General features: G+C 40.6%; 2 protein-coding genes across 2 annotated transcripts; both read left to right on the forward strand.

Moving 5' to 3' along the window:
- The first annotated feature begins 309 nt into the window (after window positions 1–309).
- On the forward strand, window positions 310–5,104 carry eaf2 (ELL associated factor 2). Its single transcript, XM_036545486.1, has 6 exons — window positions 310–507; window positions 1,151–1,245; window positions 1,358–1,494; window positions 2,245–2,414; window positions 2,863–3,114; window positions 3,514–5,104. Exons 1-6 carry the CDS (start codon window positions 405–407, stop codon window positions 3,561–3,563), a joined length of 807 nt encoding a protein of 268 aa, XP_036401379.1. The 5' UTR covers window positions 310–404; the 3' UTR covers window positions 3,564–5,104.
- Window positions 5,105–6,350: 1,246 nt separating this feature from the next.
- Window positions 6,351–17,921, forward strand: si:dkey-91i10.3 (cytochrome P450). The gene is made up of 9 exons (XM_036545223.1): window positions 6,351–6,753; window positions 7,844–8,034; window positions 9,164–9,363; window positions 11,438–11,635; window positions 12,197–12,360; window positions 13,236–13,402; window positions 13,978–14,059; window positions 14,210–14,416; window positions 17,648–17,921. The coding sequence occupies exons 1-9, from the start codon at window positions 6,505–6,507 to the stop codon at window positions 17,804–17,806; spliced, it is 1,617 nt and encodes a 538-aa protein (XP_036401116.1). The 5' UTR covers window positions 6,351–6,504; the 3' UTR covers window positions 17,807–17,921.
- Window positions 17,922–23,896: the final 5,975 nt, after the last annotated feature.

The raw sequence follows: 23,896 nt of genomic DNA on the forward strand, positions 1-23,896 counted from the left end.
TCCAACAAACTCTCAACGCATGTCACCACTATTGGCTCAAACGTGTTCGCATTGAGTAGTTGGTCCAATCATAGTCTAATGCGTTGAGAATGCCAGATGAAGAATTCGCGCTTATCTCAGTCCACTCAAAATTCAGGTCATGTGACTTTCATGGATCTCTATGACTGAAGCAGGAGGAATCCACTTCCGCCTGAAATCGGAAAAGCGTTGATTGACTGTCGTTTGAATGAATCAGACAATAGGAGAGGCCCGAACGATGGCTTTTGGAAAAGACCCAACCAATCACAATAAAGAAAATGACAACCGCAGGTTGAGAAGTGAGGTGGCCTATACTGCCTTAGATGGTATCGAATGGAAGTGAAAAGTTACATGTTGGTAGCATATGGTAGCAAACTTTTGTTAGAATGAATGGAGCAGCTTACTCAAACTTTGACAATCAAGAACATATTCTCAAATTAGGTGAATCGTTCGAGAAACAGCCTAAAAGCGCATTCCACACGGTGCGATGTAAGTAGCACATTTTAATGATGTCTTACTTAATGTTGGTTACTTCTGATAGTGTGAGTAATTAAGTTTGTAAAGGATTCCATGATGTGATGATTCCATATTTTATGGCTAACGTTTTGTGGTTTTAACAAGACTTATCTAGTTACTCTCAGGCTTGTGAAAGGCCAGCTCGCTCGCTCGCAAGCAGTCATAGCTTGCTAACGTTGGCTAGCTAACTGAGTGAATTTTCATTAAAATTATTGATACCGTTGGGTTTTTTCCTCCGCAATATAGCTGTTTTATTAAGTATTAGGCGAGGCTGGGTTAAACTGGTAACATCTTGTATTAAGTGTTTGTATAATTGCTGAAATTAGGGAACCATTTTGAAGCGATTTTTTGCCAGTCCATTGAGTCTTGGGTTCAATCTCGGAAGTAGAAGAGAAAATAGTGGGGCCGCAGCACCCTCTGGTGGTGCAATTAAAAACAACATCCAGCAAAATAAAATGTGCGATTTAACGCTTCTCTCGGTGTTTTTTTTCACCACATTCAAACGTAAAAAGGACGGCGTTCTGTAATAAAACCTTCTCGTCCTGGATTATGCGCGATACAGTGATCACTTGGGTTCGTTGTGCACGCAATTCTAATTGACATACTTAAAACGCAGATGACTTCAAACCAGCGTCCATTGACACTGCATGCGAGGGGGAGCTCGAGGTGGGCAAAGGGGAACAGGTGACGATTACTTTGCCAAATCTTGAGGTACGCAATTTTTGGTTTTCTAGTACACTTAATTCATTTATTAATGTTTATAAACACATTAGTCACTGGCTATAACAAACTAAATTGTCTTCATTTTACAAAATCTCCATAGGGGTCAACTGCTCCGGTGACTGTGTTCAAAGGTTCCAAGAGGCCCTATATGAAGGAATGCATCCTTATTGTGAACCACGACACCGGCGAATACCGCCTGGAGAAGCTCAACAGCAACATTGCAGTCAAAAAGACCAGGTGGGTGGAAAGGAGATCTTTTGAAGCCCAGTGTACATCAAGCCAGCAGGACTCTCAGCAGGACAGGACTGATCAATATTCAAGGACAGCAGATAAAAAAGAGAAGATGAGAGAGATTATGGTCTCGACCAGGTTCACAGAATCCTGAATTCTTGTCAGGTATTCCTCAATCAGAGATCAGTTGGACAGACAGGTGGGTTATCAGTGATGATGAGTATATTGAGGGTTAGGGGTATAAGCATTTGGGAAGCAATTAGAGTACGAGAACAGAATATGGCACTTTACTAATTTTCACAAGGTACTTCACTGAGTTTTTTTTTTTCATAGAAAAAGACAAATGTTTGATCAGATGTCAAAGGGTTGGAGAACCATTATGTTAGGTGGAGTCCCATGGAGAACATAAAAAAGATATCCAAACATAGAAAACGTTATCCAAACAGAATCAGACCACTGATTGAATATGTACTTGGTGGTAATTATATTTGTTGTTGCTTTTCTAAAAATGAAATGAAGTAACTTAAGTAAAATTTATAAATCAGTGCTAATGTTCTTGAGAGTTCATTTCATTATCCCCACCCAAACTGTGAAAGGTCCCATTGGCACTGAGGGGGTAAGTGTAACTCGTCCATCCTGAAAGATACAAAAAAAAAAAAGATAATTTGACACACTGGCCGACCGTCTGTATTCCACTGGTCTAGAGTCATCTGCATGATGAAGATATTTACATTTACTTTTACTCTTTGATCTCAGAGCTGAGGGAAGCAGTAAGATCCATTCCCGTATGGAGCAGCACACCAGTCGGCTGAGCCAGCAGATGAAAAGTGGAAGTGGCGGAGGCAGTAAGGCCCCGTCTGGCTCCAAGAACTCCCCTCCCAAAGAAAAGATGTCCCCTGGCTCTCCCATGGATGACATTGAGAGAGGTAATTGAACTGAATTTCCCGTGAGCTAGCCCAGACCCCCCAGTAAAAGGCCATTTGTTTGACATCAAGACATAAGAGTGTATTTACTCTGTCTGTAGTCAAAATTCCCCCTCAGCTTGTTTTTCTTGGCTCTACAAGTCCGTTTTGCTACAGTGTGGTTAGCTGAAACTATCTCAGTGTTACTCTAACTGCATGGAAAAAATGTTAAAGGCATATAGGTAATTATTACAGTTTGGTTGTGTCCATCGGAAATGTGTCCAACGTGTGAATTATATATTGCAAGTATAGGACATGTATTTTCTTATCACTCAACAAAACTTCATTTATACTCTACTTTGAGATAAAAAGATGGTATTCAGAGGGGGAAAGGTGGACTCAGAGTTTATGGGGTTACAGGGTATGGATGTGAGGTTTAGGCATGTAAAATAAACATGGTCCTGTCATGCAGAGCTGATGGCGGAGGCCCGTGTGATGGACCAGATGAGCAGCGGGGACAGCTCCTCGGACTCCAGGAGCTCCTCCTCCAGCAGTGAAGACAGCTCCAGCAGCAGCAGCGACTCGGAGGACGAGGCCCAGCCCCGACATGGAGTGCCCTCTGGTGCCAACCCCTTCACTGGCCCCAATCCCAGCATGCCTATTGTCACCGCCTCGCACAGCCGCACTGAGGAGGCTGGAGGCGGCCACTACATGAGCACACTCAGTGAGTACAGATTCGACACTGCTGTGGCCATCCTGTTGAAATGCTAGAAATAAAAAAACAAAACATTTTTGGCACAAACTTTGGAAAAACTTCACATTTTTTCTATAAAATTGGGCTGTTTTCCTCCCTTGGCCTGTATGACTCTACACCTGTTTCTGAGCCTTTGGTTAAACGTTTACAAGCAGTACTCATTATTTTTATTGGATGTAATAGTATTACACTGTTCTCATTTAAATGGGCGTATGCAATGCAAATCTGTCCATTCTTAAGAACAGACTATTGAGAACTGCTGAAGTACTCAGCAGGATATATCCAAAAGCTGTACAACAGGTATGCTAATGCATTATCACAGTAATTTGAGTCATACTTCCTCTTCCTGTCTGATGTTTTTGTACGCAGAAAACGACTTGCAGCTCAGTGAGTCTGGAAGTGACAGTGACGATGACTGAGCCCGGGGACCTGTGCAGAGAGAGGGAGTGAGCGAGGGAGAGAGAGAGCATGAGGGAGATGAGGTGGCTCTACTGGCCTCGTCACCTTAAATGTGATGCCTTTTCCAGGCTGAAATTTGAGATGGACAGCTAGGAATGCTGTTGGAATTTTTTTTTTTCCTGTTGGAATGTGCACATTGTCAGTGACATTCCAAACAATGATCTGTTAAATATGTTCTATTTCAGTCACTACGTTAGCTTAACATCTCAATTGTGCCTCTGGAGCGACAGGGAATGAAAGCTGTGAGAATCTCATTCCTTTAACAGCAAATCAAAATTTAACGATATATTCAGTTAATCGTTGTTTTTTGCCTACGGAATTGTTAGGAGTCACAGTTGAGAACTGGAAACATGAGTTTTGTAGTGTTTAGGTAATGTTATTGGAGGTTGTTCAATTTCTTTTGACCATATCACAGCACCAGTATAGGCTTCTCTGTGCTTGACTTTGGAGAAATGTTTTCAGTGTTTAATTGATAATGGATTGAGCCTTAAGCTTTTGCCTTACATAGTTACTACAGTATAAATGCCTCCTGAAGTCAGCCAGCAACAGTATCTTTCCTCTCTTAAATATGGGAAGGAGGAGAAGTAGTTTATTTTCAGAGTATCAACTACTTTAGATATGTTCCGAAATGAAACTGTCTGATTTAATGGAAACTTTGAAAGTTTTTAGCCCCTGTGCTGGTCATAGCATATCAGTGATGTTTATCTTAATAAACCAGTGCACTACTTGAACTTAAAGTCATTTTTTGAGTAATAAAATTCAGATAAAGGTGCCGGTCAATGACATTATGTGTCTTCCCGATTGTTGTTCTTTGCTTTTGGCGCTTGAAACCTGCAATACTTGAATCTGTCTAGTTAATGATTATTTATTTTTCTGGTATTTACAGATAAGACCAACAGACTTCTGCTTCAGATATAGAAAGGCAACAGATGTGGTTTTGGTGAACTGTTGACCGTCAGCTGCTAAAGTGATTAAATCAGTTTCGTTCTAGTGCCTCTGGTTAACATGACAATCTACACACCATTGTCTTTAGATTAACTAAAGGCTTTTGCTGATCTATCTGTATATTTTTATCATAGAAGCCTTATCATTTCTTGTCATTTTTCAGACTTCCCTCACTGGTTGTGTTATAATCAGATGGGGTTGATACTTGGCCATATCTATAATTTAGAATAGGACATGCTTATATGTAAAGGGCCATTCCCCAGTTGTTACAAAGTGGCAACTAAAAGTAGGGGGACAGCTTTTATGGGTGGACCTTCTGCTGCCAAAATTACGGTTTAAAATGGATGAATAGCAAACGTTGAGACCAGTCCAAATTCAGAGAAATGGAAGTGTCAGGTAAAACACAGAGAAGTTTTGCCTGGAGATGCCGCCCACAGAATAGAACCATGTCAGTGTTAGCACGCTTAGATCAATGGAACTTCTGGAACTGAGCCTTAGTGACCTGTTGGAGTATGTGTTGAAAATGTATTAATGAATAAAGATTTTAAAAGACTTGTCAGCCCATTTGTTCTCATTTTGTTATTTTTGCTACGATCATTGATTCTGATGAGGTCATGTTAGTTTTAATGTTGTGTTCAAGGGTGTTTCTTTGCTCACATACTCTATCACTCGTACTTCACTCTGTGAGGAGTGTAGACTTTGGGTTGTGTCACATTGCACCATTTTTAAAGCTAAATGTTAATCAATTCAGTTGTCGTAAAAGGAGAGATTGCTGGTAGCTGGTATGCTTATTGATCAATGGGATTCATTGTGATAACAGCTACTGAGCTGTTGCATAAAAACTGGGTTTAGGCATGTGAGTCTCTATAGACCTTAACCATTATAAAAGATGGAATATTGTCCTTATTACTTAGCTGTGAGGATCCCAGAATTTTTGATCAGAAGACTGGACGTGGTGTCTTTGTCCATGTTTTTAATATAAAAGCTAAAGTATATACAAATATGTAAAGCTTATCAGCGTGCACAACATATATGTACAAGCACTAGTTCTTAATTCTGTTTCAATCCTTTCTTTCTTTCTGCCTATACAGGATATTTAATTTCCGTCTTCCTTTGCTGATTTGGACATGATGTGTTCTGAAGAAAATTGCTTTCCTTTTTTCCACGTCTCTCAAAAATGTTCTGCCCAGATGTGAAGGCCAGCTATGAATAAGAGTTGAATTAACATTAGATAAATAGATAATACATACATTAATGCGCTAACAAATCTAAATTTTCATCGACAAGTAGGCTAACCAATAAATAAGTAGTCCTCTAGATTTTTTTTTTTTTTTTTTTTTTTTTGCGAGATCTTTACGAGAGCATTATTAAGATTTAGCCAGATATTGGGACGGTAAGTATGCCTGTCATCATGTTATATGTTGAGGTAGGGCATATCCCATTTCAAGATACGATGTGTTACACTGCCATGTTACTTGTAACTGAAACTTGAAACTGCACTCGTTGAAACAACGACTCTGATAGCCTCAGAACAACAGGTTTATGTCCTCGACACGGTGCTAGTTATAATATCTTAGCCATTTTATCTATAAAAACATCAAGTAAAGAGTACGACACATGATACAAATAGATATGCTGCACGTAAAACAGTTCAGTAGAAGAACGTGATATCCTGCTGGGACCTTCACTGTAGCCTTCCGAGTAGCCAATTGATACCGTGCGTGGGGGTGCAATTTCCGCTGTTACAGGCTGTAAAGTTCAGCAGAAAATCGAGGATAAAGAGCGGGTTTACTGTAGTTCAGAGGCGAACGCCGCAGGAGCTGGCTTGTAACCTGCCACAGCCACTGTGAACAAGAGGCCAGTGCAACGCAGGCAGAGGACCGCTGCCACAGCAAGACACTGAAGTCTGCGAATCTTTGTTTTTTCTTTAGTAATAACACTGCTGGTTGCAAGAAAATGTTCTCCAAGTGTTTTTCTCGAACCGGATTGTTCATCTGGGCCAGCCGAATGGAAACTAATACGGGAATAAAGAGGGCGTCATCGTCGTTCTATAATGTGGAAAGCCGACGAGATTCCTCCACGCATACAGTCCTGAGTGGCAGTAACAAATTAAAAACAATGGACGAACTGCATGGACCCAGTTTTTTGACGTCTTTATATTGGCTTTTCGGTAAAGGATACTTCCCGATAACCCATCAAATGCAGGTGTGTATTCTTTTATTACGTGGCTAGTATAATAGTTGTTGCTAGCTGACTGTGTAGCTTACTGCCCCGAAGGCAAGTTGATTTCAAATTGCATCTGGAGCTTTCGTCTAACCTGCAAGCAGGTCGTTATTTAAATCGTCAGTTAGGTTCTTTAAGGCATTATTTTGGAAATACATATTGATATATCATTTATGTCAACACTATATTTACTATATGATCTACCATGATTCTACATCATCTGGTAATTAACTAGGATCACGATACAATTAATGTTTAGCTCATGTTTCATTACAATTAGGTAATTCTGTAATAAATATTTAGTAATACCAATACTTTAAACGTGTTTAAAAATATTTTAAAAGTTAATTGATATTTAAAAGGAGACAAATGTTTACATTTTTGGGTTTTGTAAATGGATTTGCAGCTGCATAACTCGATTAGGAACTTGATCAAAACTACAGGTTGTTTTAAAGGTGCAAATGAGCGCTCAGGCTCAGTATTGAGGCAGACAACAAGGCATGTCCTACGCCATGCTGTTGAAATGAAAATTGGCAGACCCACCTACAATTGTTCAAGGGGTCTTATCCAGTGCATACTCTTAAGTTATTTCTGTGGGACTGAAATGAAAAAAAAAAATTAGAAAATATGACAACCTTTTCTCAATTATTTTTTACTCAAATTGATTTTCCTTGTACTGAAAAAATACAAACCTTTTCACCAATAATAGTGAAATACCTCACCAGTCTTTTTACTTTCCATCTTTCCTTTCTTCTGTCCTTTTCTGCCTCTCTTGTTTCTCCTATTACTCCTATTATATTTATTACTGTAATATATGTTACATTTAGTTGTTTTATAATATTTTGTTTGCATTGCTTGAAATCTAAAAACTAAAATTCTGTATATTAAAAATGAATATCAAGTCAGAATTCATGAAAAAAACTGACAAGATCAGAGGTCAGTGGATAGGTGGGGAAAGTAATTAATATACTGTTAACACCAAAATGCATGTCATTTTATCTCTTTTATTGTGAGGGTGTCCTGGCTACCTGTGTCTGTGTCAAGGTAAACAATTTAAGCATGTTTATCCCAGATCGAGCACAACAAGATCTACGGCCCGCTGTGGAAGTCGAAGTACGGGCCGCTGGTGATCGTGAACGTGGCCAGCGCTGACCTCATCGAGCAGGTGCTGAGGCAGGAGGGCCGCCACCCCGTCCGCACAGACATGCCCCATTGGAGGGGTTACAGGGAGTTACGAAAACAGGCCTATGGTCCTCTCACCGAGTGAGTCAACACGCTGTCTCATGCTTTCATATGCAAACTCGCAGCGACATTTTCTCAGTGTTCAGCCACTTAAACTCATTCTTGTATTCATATCCTCTGACTCTGGTAGTCAGTGTCTGCTTCGTGCAGTTGTCAGTAGTTGTGTGTGAGTAGAGTTTTGCCTCACTGGTAAGCAGCATACGTGAAAGTGCCCTCACTTTAATAAAGTGACAGAGAGGTGTCTTAAGATGGCGGAGTGGATGTCACACTCATATGTATTAAGAGAGACCTGTGAATGCAAAAGACATGGTTGCAGCAAAAAGGTAAAACACACAAAAAAACAGATTTCCTTGGCTACTGTATTGCCACTCATAGTCTTGAGCCAAAAATTACATTTGGTGAGATAAAATATTAATAATGTTACTTGAGTAAGAATTCAAGCATTTGTGCAAGTTAAGGCATGGGTGCTCTGCTGCAGTTGTAAGGATCACCCAGACCCTGATTACTGAGAAGTGGTTGCTGTTTGTGAAAAACCCAGACTACGCATTAAAAACAAAGAGTTCCAGCAAGTGGTTGGCATGTCTGTACAGATCCTGTCCCAAAACATTTATTGCCAGTTCTAATTTGCTCATGTTAACTTGTGATAGGGTGTGTAGGAGAGCCTTCACCACCTCTTCCTTGGACTAAATGCCAATTGTAAATTGTCAATTGTGTGTCAATCTGTCTCTGTCTCTTTCTCTGTCTTTCTCTCTCTCTCTGTGTGGGGATCAAACCAGCAACCATTTGGTTACAGCTCCTGCTCTATGCTACACTAAGTGAATTTAGGGCAGGCAGTGAAATTTGTACGCAATGATAAAAAGAATTGGATCCCTTCATTTGTACCAAAGAGCCATTCAAAAGACTCGGATCAGTTGCGAACATGACGTCACTATTAGCCTGGTCTGACACTGTTGCTCATTCAGCTTGAATGGGTACGCTTGCGTTCTATTGTGCTGGAAGTCGCTCTGGATAAGAGCATCTGCTAAATGCATGTTATGTAATGTAATGTAATGTAATTTATAGAAGGAGAGGAGTGTTCTTTCCACACGTGTTTCTGAAGTCACGCTGACGCTGAAGGGTGTGCTGAGTGCTCATTGGTCGATTGTTTCAGGATGGGTGCAGAGTGGCAGCGGATCAGGAGCATTCTGAACCCCAGGATGCTGAAGCCGAAGCACGTGTCCACGTACACAAGTGCCATCAATCAGGTGGTGACCGACTTCATCCACAAAGTGGACTGGCTCAGAGAGACGGAGGGAGACGGGGTCATGGTGAACGACTTGGCAGGGGAGCTCTACAAATTCGCATTTGAAGGTAAGGGTGCAGTAGACTGAGAGGTGATTGCCAGGTGACTGTAAAACGCACATAGGTTGATTTGTACAGAAAAAATGAACTCGGAGGGAATGGCTTAGTTGGATCTACTAAACATTTATTGTTCAGCCTTGAGTGGACCAATGGCTAGGTGTGCTTTATACATCCAACAAGTGAAATTGAGACTACTTCAAGCTCTACTTCACCATGCTTGTTAAAATTTGTGAAAATTGTAAGGTAACCTACTCATTGTTCTTCAGAAAACACTCTTGGTTGCCTTTTAATATCTGTAACATATTTTTTTTTATTTCTGCAACATACAATTGTTGTGAAGGAATAAGTATAATAGCTTTACACAGCTCAGGACACATAGCTGGTACAAAACCAGTTCAATATCCATTGTGCCACATTGGTGCCCTCTTTGACACTCACTCCAAGTACCTGCGTTTAACTGGGATTTGAGATCAAAGTGTCAAGGTTGAGTGACATAAAATGAACCTTGTAGGTCAACGACATACAATCCTAGATGGGCAGATTATGACATTGAGACAACCTTCTAATAGTATGTATCTGTAAGAAAGCCGTCCTTGAAGAAATATATCAGGCAGCCTTGGCCCTGGAGATTGATTAGATACGCCATTGTTTCACTGTCCTTGGTTAGGTTGATAATAGCCAGGTGTGAGTACCCCAGTTGGGTGTATAATTACATCATGTGTCTTGTGAGGCTATAAACTCATGCATTGTCTTCCCTGAGGGTAGTGGTTGCAGACACTGCAGTACAGGAAGCCAGTTGACCCTTGGACGTTCTGTCAGCTGGGCCTTCTCTTTTCATCTCACTACAGTGGAATGTGTATTAAAGCAATGATGACAGTGAAGGAGACATAGTTACTACATATTAGACCTAGTCAAAGTGCGACAATAAATATATATCTTTTTCCACTTAACACATTTTACTGTTTAATCTTAATATCATCTCACAAAGCAAGTCATATTGTTCCAAAATAACATGTTGTATTGCGTAAAACCTGAGGGTTAAATATTTCATCTGAACCTCTGGCATGGACTATACTAGTAGTTGTTTGAGGTTCTGTAACGTCTGAGGGGGAATTTTTGACCATTACTCTCGATTGTTTAGAATTTTTTGGTTCATGACCTGCTATCTTGAATTCTAACTCTACATGAATGCTTGGATTGAGGTCTGGAGATGTTCGGCTGAGAACGTTTATTTTGAGCAGAATCATGGATCAGTTGCAAGTAATAAGCCTCTTTCGAGAGCAAGCCACTAAAACAGACAACTTAAATTTGCAAACCCACATCTGAATGACAGCTGGAAGCGTGCCACATGGTCAGACGAAATGAAAATTGAGCATTATGGATATGCTCACCGGCTTTAAGTTTGGCATGACACTTATGCATATATACAAATTAATACATACTTCTACATGTGGTGTGTTACATTATTTTTCATGTTATTACTTCTTCATATGAATACAATACAGTAGCATTATTGTATCACATTGGAATTTTAACAGTGTAATAAGATAAGCAGGTCTTTTACAGAATGTCAGTATTAAACATGTTTGCTCAAGCCCATACACAATGGGGCGGCCATTTAGCAATCTTTATTCTGTATTTAGCTTGGATGTGCTCTGAATCTGGAATGATGAATAGTCTGATTGCAAAACCATGTGCACGTTGTACTTACGTCACACTTCCTTACTTGTATACCAGAAAGCGATAGGTGTGGACATGATGAAGAATGGGACTTGATTATGCTGCTCTGAACCCTTTTGTGTTACAGTTTGCAAAATTGTCAGTATGTTTACTGTTATCCTGTCACATGGGGGTAGAATTGGAGGTTTAAAAATGTTTTAAATTTGTCACAAACCATTTGAAATTGGAGTGAGGTTTTTAAGCACACACCAAGTCAAGGACCATCAAAAGCGTGACGAATAAAGGTTTGGAACAACCAACCATACACTTTCCCTAAGTTTGATTTTTGCCATAGACCCACCTTGGGTGGTGTGTACATGTAGCATTGTGTTACCCTCATTCTCACACTGTGGTTATCTTGAAGGGATCTGCTCAGTGCTGTTCGAAACCCGTATGGGCTGCCTGAACGAACAGGTTCCGGAGGAGACCCAGAAGTTCATCTTCTCCGTGGGCGAAATGTTCCGGCTGTCCCCCATCATTGTGCTCTTCCCCAAGTCCGTTTGGCCTTACCTGCCCTTCTGGAAGCACTTTGTAGCTGTCTGGGACCACCTCTTTAAAGTTGGTGAGTGTGTAAAAAGGTTTTCCCACCAAACCCTGGCCCCTACAGCCTTCTTTTACCCCTTTGTCACATTTACTTTGTTGTCTGATAGGAGTTATAAAAGTCGTGTAGGTGTTTCGGGACCAGCACTCACAATTATCTGCATTGTTCTTTCCTGGAGTCAGATTACACAAGTTCCCATTAGGCTTGGCTCTGAAGAGTCTCAAATATCATGGTTTCCCCCACCTGCTGGAGAAGTCTAACTAGTACAGGGGGGAAAAATGATATCACTGGAATATACTGGTTGCTGGCTCATAAAGTAGGATCAAATTATACAGTCCTCTGAATGTTTTAAAGTTATATAGTACTTATATAGTACACATGTGATTCACAACATTTACAAGGTTTTTCTGCTGTTAACAAGGTCACATAATTAATACTATGTATGTGATTTTCTGTTGATACCAAAGACATCCATAATTATTTTGATCTCCAGCACTAAAAGTGATAAATTAACAGAAAAGACTGTGATTGGCACTGGGCGTCCCTGCTTGTTGTGTTTGAATCTGTGTCCTCTGATCTCAGCCCAGGAGCTGGTGGAGCAGAAGATCACTGAGATCCAGAAGAAGGTGGAAAATGGCGAGCCGATAGAGGGGGAGTACCTGACCCACCTGCTGGTCAGCGAGCAGATGTCTGTCACCGAGGTCCTGGGGAGCATCACGGAGCTGCTGCTGGCAGGGGTGGACACGGTGAGAGGGGGGTGGGGCTGACGATGTCACTGTCCCCTCACCAGGGCGCAGCGGGACTTCAGCTTACAGCACAGAGCAGTGAGAAACAGTGGAGTGGTGTAGCTGTGCTGTAGGGCACTGGGCCTCTGAAAAAAGATTTATGTGCTTAAAAAAAAGTGTGCAACATTAAGTGGTTCAGTGTGTGAAATATGAGCTGTGTTAGTCACCCTTGGTTGGGTTGCCTGCCAAGTACGTAATACTAATGTTTGCGTTGGGTGTTGGGTGGCAGAGTGTTGATCAAATCTAGAGATTAGCGACCATAGTACAAGACACTACTGCACTGATCTGTACAAATAGGTGCTTTAGATTGTGTAAGGTAAGGTAGATGCAGTATGGGGTATCACCCTGGGAAAAGGCATATGAGAAGTCACTGCCTGACAAGGAATTTGAAGGATGGACAAGAAGTATGACAGAGGGTCCTTACTAACACTGGAGGGAATGGGAGTTGACCATCCTCTCTGAAACGGTCTTATGTTATAGCTGGCTCTTCCTTCAGCTTGTAAAGCACAGGAAATAGTGGAGGAATCACCCAGGTGTCGCCTGCTGCATGTCTTCATTCCCTCATTCACACAGGGCCTCTAACTGAGTATAGGCATATTACATTACATTACATGCATTTGGCAGCTCCTCTTATCCAGAGCGACTTCCAGCACATATAGAACATAAGTGCATCCATTCAAGTTAAATGAGCAACAGTGTCAGACCAGGCTAACATCACTCCCATACCAGTGAGTGTGAGCATGTGTGTGTGAGATTCTCCTCACTAATATCATTGAAGCTCAGGTCCCTTGCTGAACATTGGACATCACAGCTGTGTGAATGTGTGTCTCCCCCAGACGTCTAACACCATCTCCTGGGCACTGTACCACCTGGCCCGGGAGCCAGACATTCAGGAGAAGCTTCACAAGGAGGTGAGCAGTGTCTGCCCGGGGGACCAGGTGCCCACCAGCGATGACATCGCCAGGATGCCCTGGCTGAAGGCCATTGTGAAGGAAACCCTGCGGTAGGCCCTGTTACCGATTCATCATCCTTACCGTAGTTTCTTGCAGAACCAGGGCAGCATCCAAGCGGCAAAAAAATGAAAAATGTTTCACACAGCAACTGTTGTGAGGGCTAGTTAAATATACTCCAGGACCACCGGCTCTGGACTTCACTTCCCACCAGGTCTGCGGAGAGACGTTTTGTGGTGCTCTGCCTTTTGAATGCAGTGTCAGAAACTGTGTTCCATTTACGTAGCCATTTTCAGATTAGAGATGATGCGGAGAATTATGTGTGAGAAATATGAGTTGATTTGGTGCCTTAAAAGGGAATTAATGTATATCCACTTGTATATCCACAATGTATATCAACACATACAAAACTCACTTTGGAAGATCACATAAATTTTTTTTTTTAACTTTTCTTACTGTTACTCCTCAGTTACTCCTGCTGAATGCCAATAATGTAAAAATGTAAAAGTTGAAATGACATGAATTATGGGTCAAATTTTGTGTTTTTGCTTGTGAAGGTGCTGATAACAAACCACATATGCCATATATTTCATCCCTTGTGACTTAATGCCTGTTTCTCTCTCCACAGATTGTACCCAGTGGTACCAGGAAATGCTCGCATCACCGTTGACAGTGAGATTGTGGTTGGCGATTACATCTTCCCCAAAAAAGTGAGCCATATAACAGTACTGGCTTCCCATAGGCTATTGGAAACAGTGTAGCTGAAATAAGAGGACTGGCAGCAGGCTGTATTTATGTATTTTTGGTGGCCAGCCACTTCCTTCTCCAAATTCAGCCAGACCTGTGTCCTCTGTCCTTAGACGCTGTTCCACTTGTGCCACTACGCGGTGTCGTATGATGAGAAGCACTTCTCGCAGCCCTACGCCTTTCGGCCAGAGCGTTGGCTCCGAGGTGGGGAGGAGAAAAATCGGCAGCACCCCTTCGGCTCCGTGCCCTTTGGATTTGGGATACGAGCCTGTCTGGGCAAGAGGGTGGCAGAGCTGGAGATGTACCTCATCCTGTCCCGGGTAAGAGCAGGGTCACCTCCTCTTTTATGGCACATACTACTGAGCAAGGTGCTGTAGGTGGTCACAAACTCATGCTTCTACGTACTTTCTGCCCCCACTGGTGGTCCAGTGTCAGCAATGTAAGTTCTGATCCAGGATCAGCTGTTGGGTCAGAATCTATGTAACTTCTGTGGCAGTGCTTTTTGTAGTGTTCTGTGAGTGAGTTGTCGTGAATTGATGGAACTACCAAACATCATAAATGCCTCACTTGTTCAATCATAATGTTTTGCTGTGGGGTGAAAAAAAACACATTTTGATTGGCTCAGACCAGTACATGCCACCTCCACTCATTAAGTGCATCAAGAAGCCTTATTTTTTCCTATCACTAGTGGTTCAGTAGTAACTACATTACATGCATTCAGTAGACACTCCTATCCAGAGCGAGTCCCAACACAACAGAGCATAAGTGTATCCATTCAAGTTAAATGAGCAACAGGAAAAGACAGGAGGAGTTGCCTGTCATCAGCATAGAAGTGGCACAAAAAGCCACGGGAGGAGATGGCAGAGCCGAGAGGTTGCATGTAAAGAGAGAAAAGGAGGGGGGCGAGAGCAGATTCTTGAGGGACACCAGTAGACTGGCTGTGGGATCTAGACAACCCACCGTTCCAGGACACCCTAAAAGAGAGTCCCAGGAAGAGCAGTGTCAACCATCCCCATCATAGCCAGGGTAGATAGAAGTAGAGTATGGTACACTGGGTCAAAGGCTGCAAAAAGGTCTAGAAGAATCAAGGCTGAGGAGTGGGCAGAAGCCCTGGCTTTTATCTTAGTGTTATAACTAATACAGGAGGAGAGATTGGGGGAGATTGTGTTTCAAACCTCTTGATTCATTTACAAAGCTCTCATCATATGATACTGCATGACCAAATAAACGGAGGTGGAATATGGTGCAGTATGAATGACATAACACAGTACTGTGATGCACTTAAGCTTGGATTTTCTGCCTAGCAACTGAAACTGTCATCATTTTCCTGTGTTGTTCAGTTTTGTGGGGCACAGTTCAGCCTGCCAGTTGATGGATGCTAAGTATTGTACCATCAGTGGTAATGAAACAAGCAATTAGTGGTCTGAACATTACCTCACTTTGAAACAATGAACCAGCAGAAAGAAAGACCTCACAAATTAGTACTCTGAACATTAGCTTAAATAGAAAATTAAAATGATTCAATAGAAAGACTGAACAACGAACAACTCTTTATGGCATTTATTGATGAAAGATACACAAGAGGACAGGACACATGCACCATACCAGTCACCTTTAGCATAGACTCAAGAGAAGGAGCCTGTATTGGGTTGTAAGTACAAGGTTATTGACCTTGACCTCCCACTAGACATTAGAACAGTGTAGACAGGAGAGTAGGATGGATGCCAGAATCATTTATCGCTGAATTCTAGTATGCAAGACATGTATTACTCCAGTTTGGAGTAGTTAAATCAAGATTTTCTGAAACAGTCCTGCCAGAAACATCCTTATGATGTTGATGTTCTCGCAAAGGCAGGTGAATTATAAGTGGGTGCAGCCTATGTTCCCTCCCGACCACTATGCTCTGCTACCGAAAGGTGTCTGGTGGTCCTGTCACATTGTGGCACAAAATCACTATCCAGAACTTTCTCCCCCGTTGTCCCCCAATGCTGAGATGAACTTCCACCCTTCATCCATTCTGCCGAATCCCTCCGTATATTCAAGAAACATCTGAAGACACAGCTCTTCCGCTTTGCTTTTTTTTTTTTTTACATAATCTGAGACAGCCTTCTGGATATCCAAACTGTCTGATTTTAAATTTAAATGAGCAGTCCATGTTTTATTTTTTAAACATGCAGTTTGCCCACTTGCCTCTCCATTGTCATCATACATTTCAAACATCTAGTTTGTCATTTGTGACAACAGTGTAAATCAGCGCAAAAGCTCTGCACTGTGGTAACCGATATCAGACTGTTTTTGTTGGCTAGGTCACACTGTTTAGCTGTCTGCATTTCAAGAAAAATGTAGCGTAAGTTAGACTTTGAACTTTGATTAAACCCAGCTTATCCAGATACAACAGTGATAAGACAATCAAGGGGCTGTTAATTATTCACTATAATGTCTGAAATGTATTCCGATTGAAAGAATTGACCCTCAGCAAAAGCCCGTCACCATATTTGCAGTGCTACTGAGCTTTCCAATTACAAGCTGATTAAACCAGAGATACAATCATGTTTTTATTGTGTTTCAGACCTCTTGATTCATTCACAAAGCTCTCATCGTATGATACTGTATGACCAAATAAAGGAAGGTCTAATATGGTGCAGCATGAATGACATAGTACTGTACTGTACTGTAAAGCACTTAAGCTTGGACTTTTTGCTTATGCAGTATAATATTTGAATCGTGTTGAGGTACTTTGCCCCCCTTTTAATGCTTTTTATACACTAATCACAGTTATCATATTACCTATGATTACTGTTATATTAACCACAGTTATTGACATATTAACTGAAGTTATTGATATATCAGCCATTTACTCTATCTCTACTATGCATGTTGAGGTCTGGAAGTGTATAAGGGAACCAGACAATCCAATATGTTAGCCTTAAACAAACAATATATATACATCCTATTATACTTTGTATGCATGTGAGCAGAAACTAAAAAGAGACGGGGAAGGTATGCAGCTGTGAGATATCTCGAAGTAGAACCGAGAGGGAGTAGAGAAGAAAACAATTCTACTTGTGTGCCGTAAGTTACAAAGTAAGGCCTGTTGTTGGTGAGGGAAAATGAGAGTTAGACACTGTCCGGGCACTGCCTAGAAGATGGACTTTGAGTGTAAGATAAAAAAGAATTAGACTCTAGTGAAGTAGGAGAGGGGGGACGAGATGAAATTTTCTCCTACAATGAGGGCAGTGTGGCATAGTGGTAAGGAGCAGGAGTCGAAACCGAAAGGTTGCAGGTTCAATTCCCTGCTCGGGCACTGCTGCTGTACCCTTGGGCAAGGCACTTAACCCAGAATTGCCTCAGTAAATACCCAGCTGTATAAATGGGTAACGTGAGAAAAAACTATAACCTATGTAAATTGCTAAATGACAATAATGTGATGAAACTGTCATGCTGTTCAGTTTTGTGGAGCACAGTTCAGCCTGTCAGCTGATGGTGGCTCAGTATTGTACCATCTGTGTTTCTTAAGTTGTCTGCATTACTCCCGGGCCTTTGTCTTGCAGCTGATGAAACACTATGAGGTGCGTCCGGACCCGCTGGGAACCACAGTAAAGCCCATCACTAGAACTCTCCTGGTACCAGCCTCTCCAATCAACCTGCAGTTCCTGGACAGGAGAGTCCAGCAAGCCGACACCGCTCCAGCTAAAGCAGTGGCCATTTAAACTGCACCTCTGGTCATTCAGTGCAGCTCTTCTGACCTTACTCACATAGTATGTAATTGAATACATGCGCTTCGCGTCAAACTAATGGACACATTAGTTACAGTTAATCTCAATGGAGGGTTTTAAAGTAGCTGATATTTTACTGTATACAGTTTTAGGTTGTTACCAGTATAGTCAAAAATGTAATTGACTAGAATTGGACTTAAATTTTATTGCAAGGCTTTTTAACTCGTTGTATGCCTGTGATCTCTTGTGACAGTCTTCTTATATTTGATTTGGCTTTTATCTCCTGTATAAACAAGAATTCAAAGGAAACAAACATTGTTATTCAGTGTCCCAGTAATCCCACACAAAAATCTAAAACAGACATGTTAATGTTTTTATTCCTACAAATTCAGTGAGCATTTTTTACATTTAGTCAAAATATAATTGGTATTGACAATCCTGTTGAAGAGGCCTGTATTATTGTACATTTAATAGTTATGTAAATGCTTTGTTTTGTTTTACTGCCATACAAAGATAGATTCTGGTGTTTTAAGTACTGAATGATATATTAAGAGTTCAGTATACTGAGCTACATAGTGGTGCAAGAAAGAGAATGGCTTGTAGAGGTTTCCCTCTAGTGGACATTGGAGGATTTACACTGGTCGACTTCTGGCACATTTTATTTGACATTTTAGGTCCATCCCACCCTTCAAAACATACAGTTTATACTCTTCATATACATATGTATATAGTTATTTCAGCATGTCACTTTATTTGAAAAGACTAGCCACATTCAGTATATTTTTGTGCATGTACATTTAATAGACCAGTTTGTGCACTAAAAGTTACAAAACAACATAGTTTTTCTGTGAATTCTAGCAGCTGACAAACTGTATTTTGTAAATACTGAAAAAGTAACATTTGCATCAATCCATTACTCACAAAGGGTAAAGGGCAAAGCACACAACATCTAGAATTAATTTGGTAACAAGTATTAATGTCTAGCACATGTTTCTATGCAAATAATACATAATATGTGTTTCTGTGCAATTTACTGCTGTATGAGTGAAATATGTCTGTTAATATGTGAATGGACACTTGTGTTTTGGAATGCTGTTTTAGGTGCCACCTTTTATAACACCATGTTCTTCCACTTGGAAGGTGTGAACGTCTGTATAATGTCTGTGTCTCAATATTTCAGCCTACGCATTTCATTGACTGTCTGAAGGATAGACGATACGTCACCTGTGTTCGCATTTCTTGTGAGAATCTGCTCCAGCTCACTTACGTTGCCCTTACAGCCAGCTTCTGCATTCTGCTTCTGACGTCTGGGTACTGAGCTCGTAGTGAGAATCTGAAATGCTGTTATGCATTGTTCGGATAAGTGATAAGGCTTGATCGTATCTGAATAAACTGCATCAATGTTTACATATTGTTACTGGTTTTGGTGACTCCATGTGTAGTCTTTTTTATTACATCATAACTGGTCATGTACGAGGCAAAGGATTTACTTAGCCAGTTTGACTTGGAGATGTTTACATTTTGTCATGAATCTCCCCTGTGTTTTGTGACATGCACTGTTGGGTCCTTAGTGACCACAGTGAGACAGGAGCACGATATTAACATCTCATCCAAAGGCCAGTGTCTTGGAAGTAGCAGTGGCCTTGTCACTGCACTAAGGCCTGGTTTGCTGTTTCGTCTAGCAGGAAGACTGCCCCCTGCTGGCCCATCAATGCCACTCCAGCACCAGTCTAGCTTCCCTCACTGCCTCCACCAGATGGCGTACGCTGATGACTGTATTCACCTAGCAGTATAAGGCCCTGCCCCACCTGTCCTAAGACAATGGATTTTTGCAGGTGGTTTACATAGCACTATTCAGTCCCAGCTCAGCTTATCTTCAGTTATTTGGCAGCAGAAGCCTTTGGGATGATTTGACAGCTGAGATACTAATAAAATATTTAACCCTCTAGGATGGCTCTATTGTATATGTCAATGCCATTTCTTTTAAAAGATGTGTTATGAGCTGTGGTTGATTAGAAAAAACTACATTTGAATTTTTCAAAGCCATGTTGCTTAAGCCATGTATGTTTCAAATGCAAGGCAAGATGGAGCTTTTAAAAAAAGTGAAGCTTTTTTAGGCTTTTACCTGTGTTAATTAGCTCAGACTGGCTCCAAATTCATTATGTAGATGTACACTACTCACCTCTACCACTCCTTTCTACCTAACAATCTTACACCTCAGCTATAAAAGAGGATCACACTAGTACCATTTGGGGGAAACACATCCCTTACAGCCTCTCAGGCATTGCATTCACAATACATTGGATGTAAAAAAAAAGAAAAAAAGTACAGACTTAATACTACAGCAGTGTGATGCAGTAATGTAGATTTTAAATCTTATAGCCTGTTCGACTAATACATCTGAGCAAGATAGTATAAGATAAAAATCAGATGATACCTTACTTGAAAAAATGTGAAATTTGCATGCAATTGATGAAATGTGATCTGCTATTGGTATGTTTGAATTGGATTGAAGACAAAGGCCCCTTGAACATTTAATATTTTAAGGAATAACACAAACTAAGAATTAACAAAGATTCAATTTCTAGGGGACTGCAAATCTCCAAAATAAAAGCTTATAGCACATACTTGAAATGATGCACATTAAGAGACAACAGCCATGTTAAATTTTGTTTTGAGTTTGTGGGAATTGAAAATAATTTAATGTTATATGCCTAAACCTAAGCTTGCTATACTAGTTTCAGTAGTTTTCAATTGACTATGATGGATAATCATCAAGCTGGAAAGATTATGTGGCTTGTTTTTTGCTGTCAGTGCACATTTATGCCGTTTAAATGCTGCCAGTGTGCAAGTAAATCTGTCATAAAGGAATAAAACCTTTTCCCAACATATCTGTGCGTGCGCTACCCAAAACAAGGAGTGTAAAACATTGGACTTTGAAGTTTTACCACATAGCAGGGGCTAAACTGCATCTTAATGTGAATTTTCTTAGTATATGTAGTGGGTGGTGTCTCCTGTAGTAAGCACTTCATTTTGATTAGATCCTCTACAGCATTGCAATTAGCGCTGCATACGATACTGTTCAGCACTTCTCTCTTCTTGTGTTGACATACAAAAGTCCAAAAAAAAAACAATAGGATAATAGGGAAATATAATTATTCTAAGATAATTTAGTTTGAACTAAGAATATATCAAATGTAATATAATCAAAAATACTTTCTCAGGTGCTTACCATCAGGTTTGCTATTACCAAAATGTAGAACACTTCTTGTTATGTAATTTTTTTTTTTCATCTGAAAATACCTCTTCTCAAAATAAGGGCAAAATATGTAAACCATGCACAAAGGTTTTTTGTAAATTATCCTACAGCGCACTATTATGTTATAATCTTGACTTTTCACAAATGGATACTTTTCACAACTTGCTTCTTGCTGAATTGGTAAGATGGAATTGTTTGGAAATACTAGTGAGAAGTGATTAGGAGGCCAAGTGAAGCTGGTTTAATAAGCCTTGGACAAATATGAGTTTTGAAACAAGATCGCTGAAAATTAAAATAGTGTTTAAAACGAATGGCAGGACATTGATTAATGTTCAAGACAAACTATAACTCAATGGTTCTGCTAAATCTCACGCAGGTTCATAAATGGGGATAATGTGTAACCTAACAATGGGAGTATAACATCTCTGAGGCAGATGGAAATTGATGCGCTAAGCTACAATAAATTGCAAGGCTATGAAAGACAAGTGGGAAAGTCCACTTGCAGATTCTCTTGTTCTTTATGCCCTGGAGCACTCCAATATAAGGAATGAGTGTGGTCAGAGAATCTGAAGGACACTACATGGGTTACACCTTGGGATGCACAAGAGGAATCTAACTGGAGGGTGTCTGGGGTCACAGATCGCAGACAGCATGTTTTATCTACATGATTGTGCTGACAGAGAGTGAGAGATTTGTCAGGCAAGTTATGGTAGCACTCAAATCTGCATCACCCAGCTGCAAATTTTCATGCAGTGTATTTACAATTGGCCATTGGACAAACAGTCTTATCCTCAGCAACCTGCAAAATAAATGTACAAAAGTGCATATAATATTGACATATGAACAGTACATAAGGGAAATGGCAGATCTAAACACGTCAATCTCGCCCATAGTGACACAGAAACAAGCGGTAGGCTGAATGCTGAATAAGTATCACTCGTTGCTGCTATGTTCAAAGACCATGTTGGAATACATCACTGAAAACGATGTTTTAAAATCATGAATTGTGTGCCTAAACAGCTTCATCCACAATAAAGAGATGCTGAAATGCCAAGGAAATGCTGGGAAATGGGTACACAGTTCAAGTTCAAATTATAAGGTGACCTAAGTCAGCAGGATGAGTAACGATAAGGCAAAAAACACCACTGTCTGTAACCAGCACAAACAACAGACCTGCTAACGGGTTCATCTAGCGCTTTATTTATCGTAAGAATTGTATCTTCCCCAATACCGGATTTACCAGCGATACACTTTTCTGTGCAGACACTGTATCATAATTTGCCAAGTTTACGCTCGAAAAAGCAGTAATCAGACTCACAGTGGGTGAAAGTGATTTATCTCTAACTCCTGGATTCATTACTTTTCACTGTTTATGATGGAGAGGGTGGCTAAATAATGGAATCGCGGGGAGAAAATAACACAGAATCTCACGTGAGGTGTCCGGTGAGGGAATTTGGGGGAATGCACAGGGCGAGCCGACTTTGGGGATTCAAGTAATGCGCAACGTGTTGTTCGCATAATGGTCTCTTACAGTGCTCGAGGCTTTATTGCAGAATTCTCGTCTCGTAAACCGATAGCAATTTAGGTTTAATGGCATGCCTTTATCGACAGAAAATCTGTATTGAGTCAATAAAGGTTGCTTTATCAGATGGAAATCTATCGATATCTGGTGCGTCTAGAAAATAAAAAGTAAACAGTTTAAAGGGTATAATGAGCACGGTTGGGAGAAGGTATTGTGTAATCTGTGTATTATCATTCATGACGTCATCATCTGAATCCCAAGTAGGCCTATTCTTCCATTCTATTCTGTAATATAAATCAAATCCACACATGTCAAAGACTGATTAATGATTATAAAATTGCCTATGCGCAAGTGTACATGATCTCAGTTTCATTCAGTTTTATTGCTAAAGAATTTATCTATGGTGATTGGTCTCATATACTTCTCCGCGGCTGTAAACCTAACTCGACTACACAGGGCCCGCCAGAGGCAGATGAAGTACGTTTCCTCCCTTGAGCAGGGAGACTGTCGCTACAGGGTTGGTCTCAGGGGTTCAGGCCCAGGGATATTTGTAAAGCTGCTTTATGGCAAATATCCTTTGCAAAAAAGAACTGAATTGATGTTGAACTAAACCGTGTTTGGCACGTATTTCCATGTACACAAAAATGAGTCACATCAATCAATGAACTGTGCGACTTCTACGGTGTTAAGTCAATACATTCAGAAGGTTCCTCTAACGTAACAACGGTGTCATACACCACATATATCATTCAGATCATCCAGTTTTACTGTAGACATCTTAACAATGGTGAATGAAAGTAGGAATTTATTGAAGCTAAATTGTCTCCTAATAGTTCATATTTGAGACCCTATAACTAAAAAAATGAAAATGTCTGTGCATGACATTTGGATGTAACAGGCTAGATGTGCTCCAGTGAACAAAGTCAGTGTAATTCAGTTTTACTGTGGATATTGTGGATAGAAATGGTAAATCAAAGTCGGCATGCTTTCGTCCTGTGTAATGGAGAACATAAGCAATCAAATCTGCCACACTTGAGACAATGTTACTCAAAACAGTTATACAAAACAAAAAAGGGTGTGTCCTGCACTCATTGGGACCCCGTAGGCCTAAGTCAAATACATGAAAAAAGTTTACACAAAATGAAACAGTTATCATAAAACAGGTGTCCTGAGCTCTCCAAGGAAATGCATTTTTAAAAATATATAAACCAAATTCGCATGTTTCCCCCTGTAAACTTTTCGTATACGTGTCAAATGCTTCCCAAAAAACAACCAGTGGTTGACGCCTTAGTGACTCCAGTTA

The sequence above is a fragment of the Megalops cyprinoides genome, chromosome 14 (genome assembly GCF_013368585.1).
Source record: "Megalops cyprinoides isolate fMegCyp1 chromosome 14, fMegCyp1.pri, whole genome shotgun sequence".
Taxonomy (NCBI): domain Eukaryota; kingdom Metazoa; phylum Chordata; class Actinopteri; order Elopiformes; family Megalopidae; genus Megalops; species Megalops cyprinoides.